This window comes from Ornithorhynchus anatinus, chromosome 13 (assembly GCF_004115215.2).
Source record: "Ornithorhynchus anatinus isolate Pmale09 chromosome 13, mOrnAna1.pri.v4, whole genome shotgun sequence".
NCBI classification, from domain to species: Eukaryota; Metazoa; Chordata; class Mammalia; order Monotremata; family Ornithorhynchidae; genus Ornithorhynchus; species Ornithorhynchus anatinus.
The window spans coordinates 39,390,250-39,411,269 of record NC_041740.1 but is presented as its reverse complement, the minus strand read 5'-3'; the positions used below and the strand labels follow the sequence as shown (position 1 = coordinate 39,411,269).

Sequence of the window (21,020 nt, the reverse complement as noted above, 5' to 3'; positions counted from 1 at the left end):
TGCCACTTGTCGGCTGTGTGACTGTGGGCAAGTCACTTAACTTCTCTGTGCCTCAGTTCCCTCATCTGTAAAATGGGGATTAAGATTGTGAGCCCCACGTGGGACAACCTGATTCCCCATGTCTACCCCAGCGCTTAGAACAGTGCTTGGCACATAGTAAGCGCTTAACAAATACCAACATTATTATTATTATTATTCTTATTGCTATTATTATTATGAAGCATATTTCTTGAGCGCTTACCGTGTGCAGAGCACGGCGCTAAGCGCTGCGGAGAGAAGACCGGAGTAACTTCTTATTGTTATTATTTTTATGAAGCGTATTTCTTGAGCGCTTACTGTGTGCAGAGCACGGCGCTAAGCGCTGTGCTATTATTATTATTATGAAGCATATTTCTTGAGCGCTTACTGAGGGCAGAGCACGGTGCTAAGCACTGCGGAGAGAAGACTGGAGTAACTTACTATTGCTAGTGTTATTATCAGGAAGCGTATTTCTTGAGCGCTTACAGAGTGCAGAGCACGGTGCTAAGCGCTCGGGCAAGTAGACTGGAGTAACTTAGTATTGCTATTATGATTATTATTATGACTCGTGTTTCTTGAGCGCTTCCTGCGTGCAGAGCACGGTGCTAAGCGCTGGGGAGAGTAGACTGGAGTAACTTAGGATTGCTATTATTACCATGAATCGTATTTTTTGAGCGCTTACTGCGTGCAGAGCACCGTACTGAGCGCTCGGGAGAGAAGCCCGGGGTAAGATTGTCATTACATCGTATTTCTTGAGCGAATACTGTGGGCGGAGCACGGTGCTAAGCCCTGGGGAGAGTAGCCTGGAGTACCTCATTCTTACCCTTATGAATCGTATTTGTGGAGCGATTACTGCGTGCAAAGCACTGTGCTAAGCGGTCGGGAGAGGACGCCAGAACGAGAAGCCCAAATCCCTGGCGCTCACAGGTGGCCTCCTCCTCCAGGCAGGCCTCCGGGGGAGCGCCCCTCACCCCCGGCCCCGGGGGTCGGGGGTCGTGGGGGGGTCGGGGGTCGGGGGGGGGGGGGTCGACATGCCCCGCCTGCTGGCCCCCCGGCCTCCCCCGAGCGAGGACCTCTTCTACGAGACCTACTACAGCCTCAGCCAGCAGTACCCGCTGCTCCTCCTGCTGCTCGCCATCCTGCTCGCCGCGCTGGCCGCCCTGCTCGCCATCACCTGGGCCAGCGGACCGGTGAGCCCCGGGGGGGACCGGGGGGACCCGGGGGGGGGGGGCCTCCTCGGGGTCCCGGGGGCTCCAGGGAGGGGCCCTCCAGACCCCCCTCCCCCTCCCCCTGATCCTGGAGGAATCCGACTCCGGGAAGGGAATTCCTTCCCAGTCCCCTGGGAATCTCCGTTTCCTCCTTTCCATTCTTCCTCTGAGGGGGAGGGGGGGTCTCCGGAGGGAAGGGGGGAGGGGAGGAAAAGGGGGGGTGTCTCGTCCCACCCGGAGCCCTCCCCGCCCCCCTCTCTCCCCCGACCAGGGTGTTCCCGGCTGGGGGAGGGGGGACAGGGCGTTGTGGGAGAGTTTAGAGGCAGGAAGGGCGTCGGAGCTCGGGCCTGGACCGCCCTCCCCCCGGCTTTGGGCACAGGACTAAGCGCTTGCACTGTGCTAAGTACTATGTGCATAGTAAGACATCGTAAGCGCTTCACCAGTACCACATCCCAGCGCTTGGACCAGTGCCTGGCACCTAGTAAGCTCTTAGAACAGTGCCTGGCACCTAGTAAGCGCTTAACCAGGACCACATCCCAGCGCTTGGACCAGTGCCTGGCACCTAGTAAGCGCTTAACCAAATATCACAACCCAGCACTTAGACCAGTGCCTGGCACCTAGTAAGCGCTTAACCAGATATCGCAACCCAGCGCTTAGAACAGTGCCTGGCACCTAGGAAATGCTTAGAACGGTGCCTGACATCTAGTAAGCACTTAGAACAGGGCCTGGTACCTAGTAGGCGCTTAACCGGTACCACAACCCAGTGCTTAGAACAGTGCCTGGCACCTAGTAAGCGCTTAGAACAGGGCCTGGTACCTAATAGGCGCTTAACCAATACCCCATCCCAGAGCTTAGACCAGTGCCCGTCACCTAGCAAGCGCTTAACCAATACCACAACCCAGCGCTCAGATCAGTGCCTGGCACGTAGTGAGACCACAACCCAGCGCTTAGAACCGTGCTCGGCACACAGTGAGCGCTTAGCAAGTACCGTAATCATTAATCATCATTACCATTATTATTAGTATTGCTATCGAAATTAGCCCGCAGATTTTCGAGTCTCCCTTCAGTCCGGTAGCCGTCCCATCACCCTGGGCCAATTCCCCGGCCCTCCCTGACGCCCGCGTTCTCCCCTGTCCCCTCCGTCCCCTCCGTCCCCTCCCCCGCAGACCCTGGGCTCGGACCCGGCCTTCGTGTCCACGGTGCTGGTGGCCGTGGGCGGGTTCTCGCTGCTGCTGGTGCTGGCTTCGCGGGAGCAGAGGCTGCAGAGCTGCACTCGCCCGGTGTCGGGCCTAGTGTGGGCCGCCCTGCTCGCCCTGGGCCACGGCTTCCTCTTCACCGGGGGCACCGTCAGCGCCTGGGACCAGGTCAGAGGGTCAGCCCCTGGGGGCCGGGTTGGGGGCCGGGGAGCTGGAGACCGGGGGGTCTCACCCGGACCCGCACCGCCCAGGTGTCCTTCTTCCTCTTCATCATCTTCACCGTGTACACCATGCTGCCGCTGGGCATGAGGGACGCGGCGGTCGCCGGCCTGGCCTCGTCCCTGTCGCACCTCCTGGTCCTTGGGCTGTACCTCGGTCCTCAGCACGGACCCCCGGAGCCCAAGCTCAAACAGGTGAAGACCCCCTCACCCCCCAAACACCGACACCCACAAATCCCCACCGCCTCGACCGGGCCGTGCCCGCCCCTGACCGCTCCCACCCCTGACCGCTCTCTCCCCTGACCTCTCCCACCCCAGACCACGACCAGTTCCCAATCCATCCGCCTCCCCCCTGCCTCGCCCACCACTGACCGCCCCCCCATTTCTTCACCCCCCGACCCTCCCTGCCCACACCCACCCGTGACCCCGCCCATCCACGAGCAAGTCGCTTCACTTCTCTGTGCCTCAATTCCCTCATCTGTAAAAAATGGGGATTGAAAGATGTGAGCCCCACGTGGGACAATCTGATGACCCTCTACCCCAGCGCTTAGTATGATGATGGCATTGGTAAGGCGCTTAGTCTATGCCAAGCACTGTTCTAAGCGCTGGAGAGGATACAGGGTCATCAGGTGGTCCCACGTGGGGCTCCTTCATCCCCATTTGACAGATGAGGACACTGAGGCACAGAGAAGCGAAGTGACTTGCCCAAAGTCACCCAGCTGACAAGCGGCGGAGCCGGGATTAGAACAGTGCTCGGCACATAATAAGAGTTTAACAAATACCATAATTATTCATTAGTATTCCCGGTCACGCCCATCCCAGGCCACGCCCACACATGGCCACGCCCGTTTCCGACCCCTCACTGCCCCCGCCCATCCTCCCGACCCCCCCCCCCCCCGGGCTGTGTCCCCCCCCCCCCCCCCCCAGCTGGCGGCCAACGCGGTGCTGTTCTTGTGCGGGAACGCGGCCGGGGCCTATCACAAGGCGCTGATGGAGCGCGCCCTGAGGGCCACCTTCCGAGAAGCGCTGCGCTCCCTGCACTCCCGGCGACGCCTGGACTCAGAGAAGCGCCACCAGGTCAGCCGGCCGGGGCAGGTGGTCACCGACTGACGGGCAGCGGGCCGGGAGGGTCCCGGCCTGATGGGCAGAGGGTGGAAGAGGACTGGTGCCCGGGGAAGGGAGTGCCTTCGCCGGGCACCCATCAATCAATCAATCACTCAACCAATCAATCAATCAAATAAGTTTGATCAACTTATCAAACTGCTACGGTGCGCGGAGCACCGGACGATACCGTTAGGAGCCACGCTCTCAGGGCAAGCGGTCACGTCCGACAGGAGAAGCTTTCCCCTTAGAGGAGGGGAGCTGACAGCCTAGAGGGGGGAAGCTGACAGCCGAAAAGGAGGAATTTACATTTTAACCGGAAGAGTTGACAGCTTAGAGGGGGGTGGGTTCCAGTTTAGAGGGAAATTTACAGCCTAGAGGGGAGAATTCAAAGTCTAGAAGGGAGCTTACGGTTTAGAGGAGGGAGCTTGCAGTTTGGATGGGGGAAGCTTACGGCCTAAACAGGGGAGTTTACAGTTTAGGGGGCAGAGTTTGCAGTCTGGCGGAGGGGGAAGCTTTCAGCCCGGAGGAAGGAGCTTATAGCCTAGCTGGGGGAGCTGACAGCCTAGGGCAGAGTTGGCAGCCTGAGGGGAAGCCTTACAGCCTAGGCAGGGGTTCCTATGGCCTGGAAAGGAGAGTTTACAGCCCAAACAGGGGAGTTTACAACCCGGGGGGGGGGCAGTTTACAGCCCGGCGGGGAGGGTTTACGGCCTAGAGAGGGGAGGTTACAGCCTGGGGGATCCCTGTCCCCATGCCCGCCCCAGGAGCACCTGCTGCTGTCCATCCTGCCCGCCTACCTGGCCCGGGAGATGAAAGCGGAGATCATGGCGCGGCTGCAGGCCGGACAGGGCCCGCGGCCCGAAGGCACCAACAACTTCCACAGTCTCTACGTCAAGAGGCACCAGGGCGTCAGGTATCGGCGTGGTTTCGGGGACCGCCCCAGCTTCCAGGAGAAGGGCCGGTGGTTCCCCGTCTCAGAGACCAAGGCGGGGGAGGGTCCAGCTCCCTGGCCTGGGCCCCACCAACCCCCTCCCCACACACCTCCCGTCTGTGCCCGCCCCTCCCCGCTCCAGCGTGCTGTATGCGGACATCGTGGGCTTCACAAGGCTGGCCAGCGAGTGCTCGCCCAAGGAGCTGGTGTTGATGCTCAATGAGCTCTTTGGCAAGTTCGACCAGATCGCCAAGGTCAGAACCCCGGGAGAGCTCGTCCCCAGAACCTTCGCTAGGGAAGCCCGCGCAAGGGAAGTGGGGGTCCCCTCTCCCCTCTTTTATAGTATCTGTTGAGCGCTTGCTATGTGACAAACACTGTTCTAAGAGCTGGGGTAGGTACAAGTTAATTAGGTCGGACACAGTCACCGTCTAGACCGTAAGCTCACTGTGGGCAGGGAATGTGTCTGTTAGGTAATCACATTGTATTCTCTCAAGCACTTTCCCAATGCTTTGCACACAGGAAATACGATTGACTGACCAACCGTCCCATCTGGGACAGTCACAGTCGGAGAGGGAACAAGTCTTTAATTCCCCCTCTTAGAGTTGAGGAACTGAGGCACAGAAAAGTTAAGTGACTTGCCCAAGGTCACCCAGCAAGCACTTGGCCGAGCCGAGGCTAGAGCCCACGTCCGCCGACTCCCGGGCCGGTGTTCTTTCCACGAGGTCAAGCTGCTTCTCGGAACCCCTCCGATCCCACCCCTGAGCCTGGTGCGGACCCCGCCACCCCGGACCTACCCTCTAGGGCACCCCCACCTCTTGCCCCTTGACCGTGAGGACCCTCTTGACCCCATGTCCTCCGCCTCCAGGAGCACGAGTGCATGCGAATCAAGATCCTGGGCGACTGTTACTACTGCGTGTCCGGGCTGCCGCTCTCGCTGCCGGACCACGCGCTCAACTGCGTGCGGATGGGGCTGGACATGTGCCGGGCCATCCGGTCAGTCCGGCGGAACCGCGCCTCGGGCCTGCGGGCGGTGGGAGCCGGGGGGCGGAACATTCCCCCCCACCAGAATAAAGGGCCGGGACGGCCAGGGAGCGGGTGGCCTTGAGACGAGAGAGGGTTGGGGTTTAAAGGGGGTGTCTTGAAGGATGGAGTCTCTGCGGGGAGAGGGCTGTGCGGTAGTCACCCCTCTGCCCCCTCATCTCACCATCCCCTCCCTCGGCACTGCCCAGGAAGCTGCGGGCGGCCACCGGGGTGGAGATCAGCATGCGCGTGGGGGTCCACTCGGGCAGCGTGCTCTGCGGGGTCATCGGCCTGCAGAAGTGGCAGTACGACGTCTGGTCCCACGACGTCACCCTGGCTAATCACATGGAGGCCGGGGGGGTGCCCGGGTGAGTGGGCGAGGCCGGGGCGGGTGGGTATGGCCTGGGGGAGGGGCGGGGTCAAGGGAGGGCCTGTCCTCTCTGACCCCCGGCACCCTCAGGCGGGTACACATCACAGGGGCGACCCTGGCCCTGCTGGGCGGGGCCTACGCGGTGGAGGATGCGGCCCCCGGACAACGTGACGCCTACCTGAGAGAGCTGGGGGAGACCACCTACCTGGTCATTGACCCCCGGGTGAGTCCCCCTACCCCCCCATCCCTGGACAGCCTGGCCCTGGAACAAACTCAGCTCACCCAACGGGACCACGTGGCCATGATCTCTATTGGGAGACCCTCCTCTCCTCCTTTCACCTCTTCTCCTTTCTCCTCCCCGCCTTCCTCCTCTCCCCTTTCCTCCTCTTCTCCTTCTTCCTCTTTCCTTCCTCCTCTCCCCTTTCCTCCTCGCCCCCTGCTCCTCTCCCCCTTCTTCCTCTCTCCTTTCCTCCTCTCCCCCTCCTCCTCTCCCCCTTGTCCTTCCCTCCTCCCGCCCACTGCCCCATCCTTGTCTCTGGAGGGCTGGGAGGGCACTGGAGCTTCTGGGATTAAGGGCAGGGAGGAGAAGGAGGAGCAGAAGGGCCGCTCAGGAGGTGACCCTCCTGTTTCCCCAGGCGGAGGAGGAAGAAGAGGAGGGGGCAGGGACCCCGGGGGGGCCGCTGTCTTCGGCCGAGGGCACCACGATGCGTCCATCGCTGCTGATGACCCGCTACCTGGAGTCCTGGGGCGCCGCCAAGCCCTTTGCCAACCTCAGCCACCTGCACAGCCCCGGACCTGCGGCGCCCCCGGGGGGACGTGACTCCCTCCAGGTTCGGCTCCCTCCCTTCCCCCCCGATTTTCCTCCCCTTACCCGCTCCCCTCCTGTGGCTTAGTGTGATCTGGCTGCCTGACCCCCCACCCTATCTCCCAGTCTTCTCCTGGCCCTATCCCAGGCCCCGAGGACAGACCCTCACACACACACCTTCCCTTCCTCCAGTCCGTCCCACTCCGGGCCTCCTGCAGGCCTCAGTGGCCCGTGGACCCCCCTCCCCGAAGATCAGAGTTTCCTCTGCCGACCCCCGACCCTCTGGCTCAGTGCAGAATGGCCCCTCCCTCAGAAAGCCCCTCCAGGGAAGACTCTCCCAGCCTCCTCCCCACTCTAGCCGGGATGGAGGAGTGTGAGATGCGGTATTAAAAATCTCTAACCCATTTACTCCACACTTCTCTCCTCCCCTGCCACCGTCTCCCCTTCCTCGCCCTCCCCCACACAGGAGATTGTCCTAGGTTCGTTGAACCCCCAGAGGAGCTTGGACCGGTGAGGAGACACCCCCCCCCCCGATACCCCCCTACCCGGGAGGGCCCATGAAGGGGGCTAAGGGAGGGCGGAAGGACTGCCTCAAGCTAAGCCAGGGAGGGTATGGCGGTTTTCGTGGTCATTCAATCAATGGTATTTACTGAGCACTTGCTGTGTGCAGAGCACTGTACTAAATGCCTGAGAGAGTACAGTAGATTGGGTAGACCCAATCCCTGGCCTCGAGGAGTTTACAGTATAGTTGGGGAGACGGATGTTAAAGTAAATTAGGTAAGCGGCGTGGTCTAAGGGAAAGAGCCCCGACCTGGGAACCGGGGGACCTGGGTTCTAATCCCGGCTCTCCCCTGTCTGCTCTGTGACCTTCGACAAGTCACTTCACTTCTCTGTGCCTCAGTTTCCTCATCTGTAAAGTGGGGATTAAATCCCTTCACCCTCCGACCGTGCGCCCCATGCTGGACGTGGACTGGGTCCAAGCTGATTATCTTCTACCTACCCCAGCGCTTAGAACAGTGCTTGACACCTAGTGAGATCGTAACGATTATTATAATTATGACGATGACCGAATTTGTTAAGCGCTATGTTATTATTAATAATAATGATGATAGTTAATATAAGGATAAATTGCAGAGAGGGGAAGCAAAAGAGTATAAGGATCTGTACGTAAATGCTTGGGGGGGTGAGGATGGGGATGACTGGGGTCCACCCGGACAATGTCTCCATGACAACGATGGTGGTCTGGGGTCTCCCCCCAGGGCCCGCACCCCCCGAGGCCTGGAGGATGAGTTGGACACCGAGTTCTTTCAGGTCATCGAACAACTCAACTCCCAGAAGTAAGGCTGGGGATGGGGGTAAGGGTGGGCGGGAAAACCTGCTCTAGATCCTTCCGGTCCGGAAGAAGTGGGACCGCGTGGAGGACATTCATTCGTTTCGAGGGAAGAGAACTGGTGATGGTGGTTAGGGTGGGGTGAGGGGGGAATAATCCCAGGATCTAATCCCCGGGAAAGAGAAGCAGCATGACCTAGTGGAAAGAGCCCAGGCCTGGGACTCAGAGGACTTGTATTCTAATCCTGCCTCTGCCGCTTGTCTGCTGTGTGACCTGGGACAAGTCCCTTCACTTCTCTGTGCCTCAGTTCCCTCATCCGTGAAATGGGGATTAAGACTGTGAACGCTATGTGGGACACGGACTGTGTCCAATCTAATTATCTTGTAACCACCCCAGCGCTTAGTACAGTGCCCGGCACATAGTCAGCGCCTAACAAACGCCACAGAAACAAAATGAGGCTCCTCCTGGTCTCTTCTAGACAGTGGAAGAGATCCAAGGACTTCAACCCAGTGACCCTCTACTTCAGGAAGAAGGAGATGGAGAAGGAGGTGAGTAGGGGGCGTTGCAGACAAATGATCCGGCGACAGGTTTCTCCCCCCGGATCTGGAACCCACCCCCCAGGCTGGGGTTCCAGGGGCAGGGGCAGGTTTCCCCCAGCAAGGAGGGCAGAGAGACGCCAGGAAGCCCGAGTCCTGTGGGAGTTCAGTCATCCACCCACCAGGGAAGACCACCGGGCTTCTCTCCTGCATTCATTCATTCATGCATTCATTCACTCGTATTTACTGAGCCCTTACCGTGTGCAAATTATAGCAGTAATCTACTTATAATAATAACGATGATGGTATTTGTTAAGCCCTTACCGTGTGCCAAGCACGGTTCTAAGCGCTGGGGTAGATACAAGATCATCAGGTGGTCCCACCTGGGGCTCACAGTCTTAAATCCCCATTTTACAGATGAGGACACTGAGGCCCAGAGAAGTTAAGTGGCTTGCCCAAGGTCCCACAACCGACCAGTGGCGGAGCCGGGATTAGAACCCACATCCTCTGACTCCCAAGCCCGGCCTCTTTCCACCAAGCCACGCTCCTTCTCTATTTATTATTTACAATGTTTATATTAATGCCTGTCCCCTCCCCCTTTAGACTGTAAGCTCGTTGTGGGCAAGGAATATGCTGGTTTATTATCGCACTGTGCTCTCCCACATGCTTAAGACAGTGCTCTGCACACAGTAAGCGCTCAGTAAAGCCGACTGAACGAATGAATGAATGCAAAGCACTGTCCTAAGCGCTCGGGAGAGTACAAAAGAACAATAAATAGACACATTCCCTGCAGGGAGAATATTCTGCGTCCCAGGTTGGGGATGCTGGCCCCGGGTGGAGTGGGGGTGGGGGTGGGGGACGTACCCCTGGAGATGTGGGGCCCGATGGAGTGATCGCCAGCCCCGAGGCCTCCTTCTCTCCAGTACCGGCTCTCGGCTCTGCCGGCTTTCAAATACTACGCGGCCTGCACTTTCCTGGTTTTCCTGTCCAACTTCACCATCCAGATGCTGGTGGCCAACCGGTGAGTAGAGGTGGTTTGGGGGTGAGGGGCGGGCAACCCCCAGAACCTCCTGTTCGAGGCTCCAAATCTCCCACCGCCCCGTGCCACATCGCTGCAGAACACGGGAGGAGCCGTGTGGCCCAGTGGAAAGAGCACGGGGCTGGGAGGACGAGGACGGAGGTTCTGCTCCCGGCTCCGCCGCGTAGCTGCCGTTTGACCTTGGGCGATCACTTCACTTCCCGGTGGCTCAGTTCCCTCATCTGGAAAATGGGGATTAAGGCTGGGAGCCCCATGTGGGACAGAGACCGTGTCCGATTAGCTTGTACCTATCCCAGTGCTTGTTCCATGATAAGCCCTTATCAAATACCACTATTATTATTATTATTAATAACGTTGGTATTTGTTAAGCGCTCACTATGTGCCGAGCACTGTTCTAAGCGCTGGGGTAGATAAGGGTCATCAGGTTGTCCCACGTGAGGCTCACAGTTAATCCCCATTTTCCAGATGAGGTAACGGAGGCACAGAGAAGTTAAGTGACTTGCCCACAGTCACACAGCTGACACAGTATTATTAGGAACGCCATGCGGGTATTAGGTAGTGTGATCGGTCCCTCTCCGTCTCCCTTCAGGCCCCCAGCTCTGGTCATCGCCTATGGCATCGCCTTCCTCCTCTTCCTCCTCCTCCTTTTCACCTGCTTTGCAGAGCATCTGACGGTGAGGTGGGGAGGGGGGGAAGGGAGGGGAGTTTCCCCCCTTTCTCAGAGGGGGCGGGCCCCGTCTGCGGAGGGATGGGAAGTGGTCCTGGAGAAATCCCGTCTGGGCTTTGACCTCCCACTCCCGGACTCTCTTCCCTTGTGCAAGAGGATTTCTTCCAGAAACTATTCCTCCTTCCCCTAGCCAGTGGGTAGAGAGAGAGAGGAAACCGTTGCTCCCATGGCAGCTCATGGGAAGGGAGGATTCTCCCAGAAATCACTCTTCCCATCCCAGCCATCGGGGAGGGAGGATTCGCCCAGAAACCACAGCTCTTATCTCTAACCATTGCGGAAAGAGGATTCTCCCAGGGACCGTTCCTCCCATCTTCAGCCCAGTGGGAATGGAGGATTTTTCCCCGCAGTTTTCCCCCAGACCAGTCCCTACTCCTGCTCCCTCAACCGGAAAAAGAGGACTCTGATGGTCCCTCGAGAGTTTGGAGAGCATCGGGGCTCAACACCCAATACAAGGGACACCCCTTCTCATTCGTTCATTCGTTCAATTGCATTCATTGAGTGCTTCCTATATGCAAAGCACTGTACTGGGCGCTTAATAACAATAAACAGTCACATTCCCTGGCCACCAGGAGTTCACAGTCTTCTCCCCTCAGCCCCGGCTGAGCTGAGGGGAATCGTGACCCTCTCCCCACCCCGTGTTCCCCCTCCCCAGAGGTGCGTCCTGAAGGGTCCCAAGCTGCTCCACTGGCTGCCCGAGCTGTCGGGGGCAGTGGCCAATCGTCCGGGGCTCCGGGTGGCCTTAGGGATCGCCACCATCGTCATCGTTCTCACCATGGCCGTCGCCAACCTGGTGGGTGAGGCTGGACTGGGATGACCCCTTTCTCTCCCTCTCCCCTCCCTCCTCGACCCTGGCTTCTGCCCCCGGTTCCCGGGGTGGAGGGAGATGGGGGTCTGGGCTGGGGGCTGGGGGCGTCAGGACTGGGGGGCAAGAATCCTGAACCCTGGGATACCCATCTGGGACCCACTGAAAGCTCACCTCCTCCAGGAGGGCTTCCCAGACTGACCCCCCCCTTTTCCTCTTCCCCTCCTCCCCTCCCCAACGCCCCAAATCCCTCCCTCTGTCTACCCACCTCCCGGCCCCACAGCACTGGGGCATATATGTACATATTTATTATTCTATTTATTTTATTAATGATGTGTATATATCCATAACTCTATTTTTATTGATGGTATTGATGCCCGACTACTTGTTTCGCTTTGTTGTCCGTCTCCCTCCTTCTAGACTGTGAGCCCGTTGTTGGGTAGGGAGTGTCTCTATCCGTTGCCGAATTGGACTTTCCAAGCGCTTAGTACAGTGCTCTGCACACAGTAAGCGCTCAGTAAATACGATTGAATGAATGAATGAGTGAATGACCTCTCAGCTTGGGTCTGAGGAGGCCCCGGGCCCGAGTCGCCGCTGGTCTGCCCTCTCTGCCCAGTGACTCCGCCCTAGACGCCCCTTGGCCGCCAACTCTCCCCCTCCCTGTTCTCTTTCAACAGCTCTTCCTACCAGTGACCGACTGCCCTTTCTCGACCCCTAACGCCTCCTTCGTGGCTACCAACGCGTCTTGGGAGCACCCTGACTTCCTTCCCCTCATCAGCTTCCCGGTGCGCTCCCACCCCGATCCCGCTCACCTAGCTGGATGACCCTTCCCAGAATGGGGGACGGACACCCACCTTCTTCTTCTGACTGAAGCGAGGGGCAGTCAGAAGTCGGGGGGAGGAGCACCCCCCCACACACACCTGGGACCCCTGAGACACGGCCTAATGGCTAGAGCACAGGCCCGGGAGACCGAAGGTCGTGTCTAATCCTGGCTCTGCCACTTGCCTCTGGGCGACCTTGGGCAAGTCCATTCGATTCTCTAGGCCTCAGTTCCCTCAGCTGGAAAATGGGGCTCCGATTGGCTTGATCCCCAGCCCTCGATAGAGTGCCTGACACATAGTAAGCGCTTAACAAATACCACAATTTTGTTATTATTAGCCGGGGGTGGGGCTGGGCCAGAGAAGCCTCCCTTGCCCCTCCACACCCCCTCCCGCGCCTTTGACCTCTCCCCTCTCCCTCCCCCACGACCCCAGCCTCTGTCCCTGACCCTTGTCCCCACCCCTGCAGTATTGCATGCACTGTTCCGTTCTGGGCTTCCTCTCCTGCTCCCTCTTCCTGCACATGAGCTTCGAGCTGAAGCTGCTGCTGCTGCTGTTATGGCTGCTGGTCTCCTGCAGCCTCTTCCTGCAGAGCCACGCCTGGCTGTCCGACTGCCTCGTCGGCCTCCTCTACCCGCCCCCCTCGGCCCGAAGGTACCCGACCCCCTCGACCCCCACTGGGATCCGGGTGGGCCCTGGGGTGGGCCGGGGTCAGGCGAGGAGATCTCCTGGATCCCCCCGGAATGGGATGACGGGGTGCGGAATGGAGGGGAGGTTGGGGCGGTGGGGAGGGGTCCTGACTCCCCCCCCCCACCACTCCCTCCATCCCTTCCTCAGACCGGGGGTGCTGAAGGAGCCCAAGCTGATGGGCGCTTTTTCCTTCTTCGTCTTCTTCTTCACCCTCCTGGCGCTGGCTCGACAGGTGAGACGCTCCCCCCCGCTCCCCCAAATCAATCAATAGTCAATCAAGCAGAGCACTCACTGCATTTTACACTAAAACAGGTTAGTAGTTGTTATAGTATTTGTTCAGCGCTATGTGCCAGCACTGTACTAAACGCTCGGGTGGAGACAGGCAAATGGGGATGGACACGGTCCCCTGGCCCACGTGGGGCTGCCAGGCTCAATCCCCATTTTACCGATGAGGGAATTGAGACACGGAGAAGTGAGGTGACTTCCCCAAGGTCACCCAGCAGACAAGTGGCGGAGCTGGGATTGTGAGGAAGCCATGACCTTCTGACTCCCAGGTCTGCGCTCTGACCACTAGGCCACGTTCCCTTCCCACAGTGGCTGCTGCGTGACCTCAGACACATCATTTCACTTCTCTGTGCCTCGTTTCCCTCTTCTGTAAAATGGAGATTAAGACGGAGCACCATGTGGAACTGTGTCCGACCCGGCTTGCTTGCGTTCATTCGTTCATTCGATAGTATTTATTGAGCGCTTACTATGTGCAGAGCACTGTACTAAGCGCTTGGAATGTACAATTCGGCAACAGATAGAGACGATCTCTGCCCACTGATGGGCTTACAGTCTAATCGGGGGAGTCAGACGGACAAAACATTCACCCCAGCTCTTAGCAGAGTGCTTGGCACCTAGTAAGCGAGTAACAAATGCCACAAATTATTATTATTATTATTATTATTAATAACGATCTAAGAGTCTAGACCAAGCCATGACCAGTCCCGGTCCCCCTGGGGAGATTCACCACCTGACCATCTTCACCGGCCTACAGACACACACGAGCACACAGACACACACGAACACACACGTACACGCTCCCAGGGCTCCACCGTGGGACCCTGCCTCAGTTCCCCTTTCTGAGCCCCCTTCCCACCCTCTCCCATGTCGTTGCTGCGGCTCACCCCAGAACGAGTATTACTGCCGCCTGGACTTCCTATGGAAGAAGAAACTGAGGCAGGAGCGTGAGGAGACGGAGACCATGGAGAACCTGACCCGGCTCCTGTTGGAGAACGTCTTACCCGCCCACGTGGCCCCACAGTTCATCGGCCAGAATCGCCGCAATGAGGTGACCCTCCCTCGACCTCTGACCTGTGACCCCCCCCCCACCCCACAGCTCCGAGGAGATGATCCTAGATTCCTCATCCAAGCCTTTTCCCTGACCTCAGAGCCACTGCCGTTAGGTCATCCTCTTTTTTTTACGGTGTTTGTCAAGTTCTTACTCTGTGCCGGACACTGTTCTAAGCGCCGGGGTAGATTCAGGGTAATGCGTGTCCCATATGTCGCCCCCGATTCTGGACCGTGGCCCAGGTGATCCTGCGAGGCCCCGCCCCCTAGAACCATCGAAGCAGCGTGGCCTAATGGCTAGAGCCCAGGCCTGGGAGTCAGAAGGGCCTGGGTTCTAATCCCGGCTCCGCCGCTTGTCTGCTGTGTGACCTTGGGCAAATCATTTCCTTTCTCTGTGTCTCAGTTCCCTCATCAGTAAAATGGGGATGAAGACTGTGAGTCCCGCGTGGGACAGGGACCCCGGCCAACCCGATTAGCGGCCCAGCACATAGTAAGCGCTTAACGAATGCCATCGATATCATCATCTACCTCAGTGCACCTGGCACATTCATTCGTTCAGTCGTATTTATTGAATACTTACCGTGTGCCAAGCACTGTACTGAGCACTTGGGAGAGTACGATACAGCAACAGACACATTTCTGCTCACAGAACGCACGTAACAAATACCATAAAAAATTTTTTGCAGCATGGTGACCCCTGATCTTTGGCTCCTCAAATCCCTCCCCCTTCCACCTCCCCACCCCGCCAGACCCAAAAGGCTGGGAGTCGTCCCTGGTGGCATGGGGGTGGGGTAGGGGCTCTGGGCAAAGGGGGGACAGGCGTCGTCCAGAGCCCCCCACTCTGCTGGGTCCTGACCCCCTGGCCCTGTCCCAGGACCTGTACCACCAGTCTTACGAGTGTGTCTGCGTCCTCTTCGCCTCCATTCCCGACTTCAAGGAGTTTTATTCCGAGTCCAACGTCAATCGGGAAGGGCTGGAGTGTCTACGGCTGCTCAACGAGATCATCGCTGACTTTGACGAGGTATTGGCCCCCCCTAAGATAGTATCTACTGAGCACCTCTTTGGTGCCGTACGCGGGAATAAGCTCTGGAGGGCCTGCTGGTATCCTTTGCCTCCAACCCCGAGACTTTGCCCGGCCGCAAGGCCAAGACCTCTCTGGCGGCGTCCCCTTCCACTACCTTTCCTAACTCCCTCCTCTCCATCCATTGCTGGCTCTACAAATCCCCTCAGAACTATCCTTGAATGGAAAACCCTCAATCATTGACACAACCTATTCCTTAAGCGCTAACTAACTCTCTTTTTCCTCCTCCTAGTCATAAATTATTTTAGGGTCCGTTTCCCCCATTAGAGGGCAAAGAACATGTCTTCTGCTGCAGTTTTACTTTTCTAAGTGTTTAATATGGTGCTCTGCCTTTAATAATAATAATAATAATAATAATGATGGCATTTGTTAAGCGCTTACTATGTGCAAAGCACTGTTCTAAGCGCTGAGGGGATACAAGGTGATCAGGTTGTCCCACGTGGGGCTCACAGTCTTCATCCCATTTTACAGATGAGGTAACTGAGGCACAGAGAAGTTAAGTGACTTGCCCAAAGTCACTTTAATAGGTGCTCAGGAGGTGCTCGATAAATACCGTTGACTTTTATTGAGCACCTCCTGGGTGCAGAGCACTACGCTGAGCACTTGGGAAAGTAGAACAGGAGCAAAAAAGAATGGGCTCCCTGTCCTCAAGGAGCTTATACTCTAACGCGAAAGTATTTACAAATAGTGAGAGCGGGAGGAAGAACAAAAATGACCAGCGTGGCAGAGTGAATACCCCCCCAATGAAATAGAATAAATCAGAATAAATAATTGAATGCACAGTTAATATAGAAAAATACATGTGATTGCTAAAGATGGGTGTAATCATGCGGGCAATCATTGGTTCGCTCTTTCAATCATATTTATCAAGCACTTACTAAGTGCAGAGCCCTGTCCTAAGCGCTTGGAAAGTGGGCTGTTGGGTTGCTACAACTTGGGATGTTGGGAAGCAGCGTAGCCTAGTGGAAGGAGCATGGGCCTGAGTTCTAATTCCGAGTCTAATCCACTTGCCTGCGGTGTGACCTCGGGCAAACCTTTTCTCTGGGCCTCAGTTTCCTCATCTGTAAAATGGGGATTTACTACCTGTTCTCCCTCCTATTTAGACTGTGAACCCCATGAGGGACCTGATTATCGTCATCGTCGTCATCTACCCCAGCGCTTAGTCCAGTGCTTGGCCCATAGTAAGGTCTTAACAAATTCACCGTTATTATTATCATTGCTCGCTTGCTTCTGGCTCTCGAATCTCTTGCCTCCGCCCTCCACCTTGCTTCCTGCAGCCCCTCCCCACAAAAATCTACCAGCCCTTCCCGTCTTCACAGAGCCCCTCCTAAAATCCCACTTCCTCCAGAAAACCTTCCTTTATTATTATTAGTAGTAATAGTAATAATAATAATAGGGGGGAGCTGAGGTGGGAGAGTTGGGAGCAACGGTTAACGGGTTCACTTGGGAGGACTGAAGAGAGCAGATGTGCAAGATGGAGAAAGCTCAGTGCTCAGGAAATTCTGATGTGGAGGGAGACGGGCTATCTTTGAAGAGTTTCGAGGGAAGTCACTTGAACTCTGTAGTTCTCTTAATCGTTCTTTCATTCAATCGTATCTATCGCAGAACACAGTACTAAGCGCTTGGGAAAGTACAATACAGCAATAAAGAGAAACAATCCCTCCCCACAACGAGCTCACAGTCTGGGCGGGGGTGGAGAATAGATACCTAACCCAGCACTTAGAACACTGCTTGGCACGTAGTAAGAGCTTAATAAATACCATTATTATTATCATCAATACAAGTAAACAGACGTCAACACAAATAAATAAATGCAGATGTAGACGTAAGGGCTGTGGGACTGGGAGAGAGGGAACAGCAAAGGGAGCAAGACGGGGTGATGCAGAAGGGAATGGGGGGGGGGTGAGGAAAAGGGGGGGGCCTTAGTCTGGGAAGGCTTCTTGGAGGAGATGGGCCTTCAGTAAGGCTTCGAAGGGTGGGGAGAGTCACTGTCTGGCGGATTTGAGGAAGGAGAGCGTTCCAAGCAAGAGGTGGGACGTGGGTCGGCGGCGAGATAGGCCAAGTCGAGGCCCAGGGAGGAGGAGCGGAGTGTGCGGGCTGGGCTGGAGAAGGAGAGAAAGGAGGTGAGGTAGGAGGGGGTGAGGGGATGGACTACTTTAAAACAGTGGAGAGGAGTTTTTGTTCGTTAAGGAGGTGGCTAGGCAACCACTGGAGATTTTGAAGGAGGGAAGTGGCATGTCCTGAACGTTTCTGTAGAAAGATGATCCGGGCAGCGGCGTGAAGTGTGGGGCGGGGAGAGGCAGGAAGCTGGGAGGTGAGAGAGGAGGCTGATGCAGTAATGTAGGCGGGCTAGGATGAGTGATTGTATTCACGTGTTAGCAGTTTGGATGGAGAGGAAAGGGCGGATTTCAGCAAATCAGCTCTCCCCACTGCTAACATACCTAACTGATCTGTTACAACCCAACCCGTACACTCCTTTCCTCTATCGCCACCCTACCCGTTGTACCTCAGTCTCATCTCTCTCATCACCGGCCCCTCGCCCGCATCCTGTCTCTGGCCTGGAACTTCCCTTTAAATCCAACAGATCACCCCTCTGCCCACCTTCGAAGATCACATCTCCGAAAGACCTTCCCTCACATCCTTCATTTATCCTCCTTTCTGTGTCAACGATGCAGCTGGACCTGTACTCCTTAAATTCATTCCCTCCCCGCCTCCACTGCACTTTTGTCTCCGCCACGGCCCCGACCTCCCATTTATCTTAACGTCCATCTCCCCGTCCAGACTGCGAGATCCTTGTGGGGAGGGGACGGGTCTGCCGATTCGATTGCATCGTACTCTCCCAAGCGCTTAGTAGAGAGTGTTCTGCACCCAGTGAGAGCTCAATAAACACCATGGAGTGATGGAGGAGTCGAGGGTGACACGAAGGATGCCGGTTTCCGGGTCGGGGAGGACGGTGGTGGTGATAGGGACCGAGATGTCCGAGTTGGGAGGAGAAGGAGGAGGGAAGGAGAAAGAGGCCTCTGCCTCTCCACATCTCCGACTATCCCTTCCCTCTTCCCAACTCTCCCAAACTCAGTCTCTTCGTGTCCCTCTCTTCCTTGGTCCCTCTCGGTCTTCTCCCTTTGAGAAGGGCGAGAAAGATGGGGAGAAAGTGGGACGGTGGGAATCCGCCTCCTCAGAAGCAGCCTGGCCCAGTGGATAAAACCTAGGTTTGAGAGTCCAAAGTACCTGGGTTCTAATCCCGGCTCTGCCACTCGCCTGCCGTGTGACCTTGGGCGAGTCGCTTCACTTCTCTGTGCCTCAGTCTCCTCATCTGAGGTTTGGGGATTAATGATAATGATGATGGTATTTGTTAAGCACTTACTATGTGCCAAGCACTGTTCTAAGCGCTGGGGGAGATACAAGCGCTTAGTTCAGCGCTCTGCACGTAGTGAGCGCTCAATAAATGCTATTGAATGAATACAAGCTAATCAGGTTGTCCCCCGTGGGGCTCGAGGTCTTCATCCCCATTTTCCAGATGAGGTCACTGAGGCACAGAGAAGCCAAGTGACTTGCCCGAAGTCACACGGCTGATGAGCGGCGGAGCCAGGGTTAGAACCCGCGACCTCTGACCCCCGAGCCCCTTGCGGAACGTGGACTGTGTCCGACCCGATTAGCTTGTGTCTACCCCAGCGCTCAGTACGGTGCCTGCCGTAGAGTAAGCGCTTAATAGATACCCTCGAGAAAAAACGAATAAGAACAGCGCCATCACCTCTGTCCACAGCTGCTGTCCAAACCCAAGTTCAGTGGTGTGGAGAAGATCAAAACCATAGGCAGCACGTACATGGCTGCCACGGGGTTAAATGCCACGTCAGGGCAGGATGCCCAGCAGGTACCTCTTCCAACCCGCAGTGAGTTCGCCCATCCATGCCACCCCATGCCACCCCATGATCCCGCCAATCCTTCTCAACTGCGGGCTCGTTGATGAATTTCAGGAGCAGCTCCTGATCCCTCATTGCTGTGTCCCAGGGGCTGGGCCTTTCCCCGATCCCTCGTCGGTGTCTTTGGGTGGAGGGCCTCACTCTGACTTCCTAATTGGTGTATCCTGGGGGGGGGGGGTGGGACCCGTCGCCAGGACACAGAGCGAAGCTGTAGCCACCTGGGCACCATGGTGGAGTTCGCCGTGGCCTTGGGGGCCAAGCTGGACGTGATCAACAAGCACTCGTTCAACAGTTTCCGCCTGCGTGTTGGTGAGAGGACTCTCCCCCTCGCCCCTCCCCCCCGACTCCCCCAGACCCCAGCCTCGAGTCCCCGCCCAGTCTGTCCCTTCAGCCCCCCTTCCCTTCAATCGATCGATCAATCAGTCGGTCTAGAGGAAAGATCCCGGGCTTGGGAGTCAGAGGTCGTGGGTTCTGATCCCGGCTCCGCCACTTCACTTCTCTGGGCCTCCTCTGGAAAATGGGAGTCAAGACTGTGAGCCCCACGGGGGACAACGTGGTTACCTTGTATCTACCCCAGCGCGCAGAACAGTGCTCGGCACCTAGTAAGCGCTTAACAAATGCCATAATAATAATGAGACGCCCCCACCCCCCCTCCCGTGCCAGGGCTGAACCACGGGCCAGTGGTGGCGGGGGTGATTGGGGCCCAGAAGCCGCAGTACGACATCTGGGGCAACACGGTGAACGTGGCCAGCCGCATGGAGAGCACGGGCGTCATGGGCAAGATCCAGGTGAGGGCAGCGAGCGGAGGGGCAGCGGGAGGTGGGGAGGGTGGAAGGGCAAGGGCATCCGGGCTGGGGAGCCGGGGGGAGGACAGGAGGGAGGAGGGGAGGGGCTGGGGGAAGAGTCGCTTTAGGGAAGAGACCGGGGCGGGTGTGGTGAGCGGAGATCGCTTCCGGTTAGGCCTGACTCACGCCCGGGCCTACTCGACCCTCGCTGGTGGCCGGTTGTCCTGGGCCGGGGGCACGGGATCGAGGGGTCCACCTCCCCGTCCCTTCCCCAGGTGACCGAGGAGACGGCCCAGGCCCTGCAGAGCCTGGGTTATACCTGCTACAGCCGGGGGGTCATCACCGTCAAGGGCAAAGGGCAACTCCGGACCTACTTCCTGTCCACTGAGCTGGCTCGGGCTGGACCCCCGGGACCCACGCTCAGCTGACCCCTCCTTCCTTCCCTTCCCCCAACCAAGGTGACAATAAAAGCGATGCCGGTTTCACAGGGGCCGCCTGGGATTGGAGGTCGATCGGGCCGCCGGGGGAGGTCATTCCATCCATCCTCCCGTCTCGGAGCGGGCCAGCCCCTCCCCGGCCCATCCTAGGGTTCGCCGGGGAAGGAGATGCCGCAAACCCTCGCTTGTTCCGGTGTGGTGTTCCTTCTCACTTAGGAAGTCCCTTTTGAGGTCTAATACGTTCTTCCTGCTGCAGTAACATCTGGGTCGTGACGGGGGACTCTTTGAAACCTCACAGCCAGGAGGGGGGGTCCCGCGCCCTGCCCGCTTCAAGCCACCCCCGCACCCGACACCCGCAGGACAGTTGGGGGTGGGGAGTTGGGGTCTCCCGGCAGCTTTTGGCTCCGTCTCCCCTCCGGGGCCGACACCACGGGCTGCTGCTCGGCTGTGGGGGATGAAAGAGAATCACCGTGGCAGGCTAGTGGAAAGAGCACGGACGTGAGGCTCAGAGGACCTGGGTTCCAATCCCGGCTCCGCCAGTTGCTCGCTGTGCGACCTCGGGCAAGTCACTTCACTTCCCTCTTTTGAAACTTTTTTTTTAAGTGGTATTTAAGTGCTTACCGTGCGTCAAACGCTGTTCTAGACACTGGGATAGG

The 21,020-nt window shown here is 57.5% G+C and overlaps 1 protein-coding gene across 2 annotated transcripts; it reads left to right on the top strand.

Annotated features, from left to right (window-relative positions):
* Positions 1 to 1,044: 1,044 nt before the first annotated feature.
* On the top strand, positions 1,045 to 20,417 carry ADCY4 (adenylate cyclase 4). Of its 2 annotated transcripts, none has more exons than XM_029078420.2 (25): positions 1,045 to 1,208; positions 2,393 to 2,590; positions 2,674 to 2,835; positions 3,568 to 3,717; positions 4,506 to 4,654; positions 4,815 to 4,926; positions 5,538 to 5,665; positions 5,902 to 6,060; positions 6,153 to 6,285; positions 6,698 to 6,892; positions 7,334 to 7,377; positions 8,127 to 8,204; positions 8,676 to 8,745; positions 9,657 to 9,754; positions 10,362 to 10,446; positions 11,152 to 11,289; positions 11,979 to 12,086; positions 12,589 to 12,773; positions 12,957 to 13,041; positions 13,984 to 14,142; positions 15,079 to 15,162; positions 18,986 to 19,093; positions 19,337 to 19,451; positions 19,806 to 19,930; positions 20,203 to 20,417. In XM_029078420.2, the coding sequence occupies exons 1-25, from the start codon at positions 1,050 to 1,052 to the stop codon at positions 20,353 to 20,355; spliced, it is 3,180 nt and encodes a 1,059-aa protein (XP_028934253.2). In that variant the 5' UTR covers positions 1,045 to 1,049; the 3' UTR covers positions 20,356 to 20,417. The 2 variants fall into 2 exon arrangements, with proteins under 2 accessions (XP_028934253.2, XP_028934252.1); XM_029078419.1 differs by having other exon boundaries at positions 15,016 to 15,162.
* The last annotated feature ends 603 nt before the right edge of the window (positions 20,418 to 21,020 follow it).

Bases quoted from the DNA above. Each gene is read 5' to 3' on its own strand.
- ADCY4 (XM_029078419.1), top strand. From the start codon at position 1,050: ATGCCCCGCCTGCTGGCCCCCCGGCCTCCCCCGAGCGAGGACCTCTTC. The intron at 2,836-3,567 runs GTGAAGACCCCC...CCCCCCCCCCAG, and splicing joins CGGAGCCCAAGCTCAAACAG to CTGGCGGCCAACGCGGTGCT. The intron at 5,666-5,901 runs GTCAGTCCGGCG...GGCACTGCCCAG, and splicing joins GACATGTGCCGGGCCATCCG to GAAGCTGCGGGCGGCCACCG.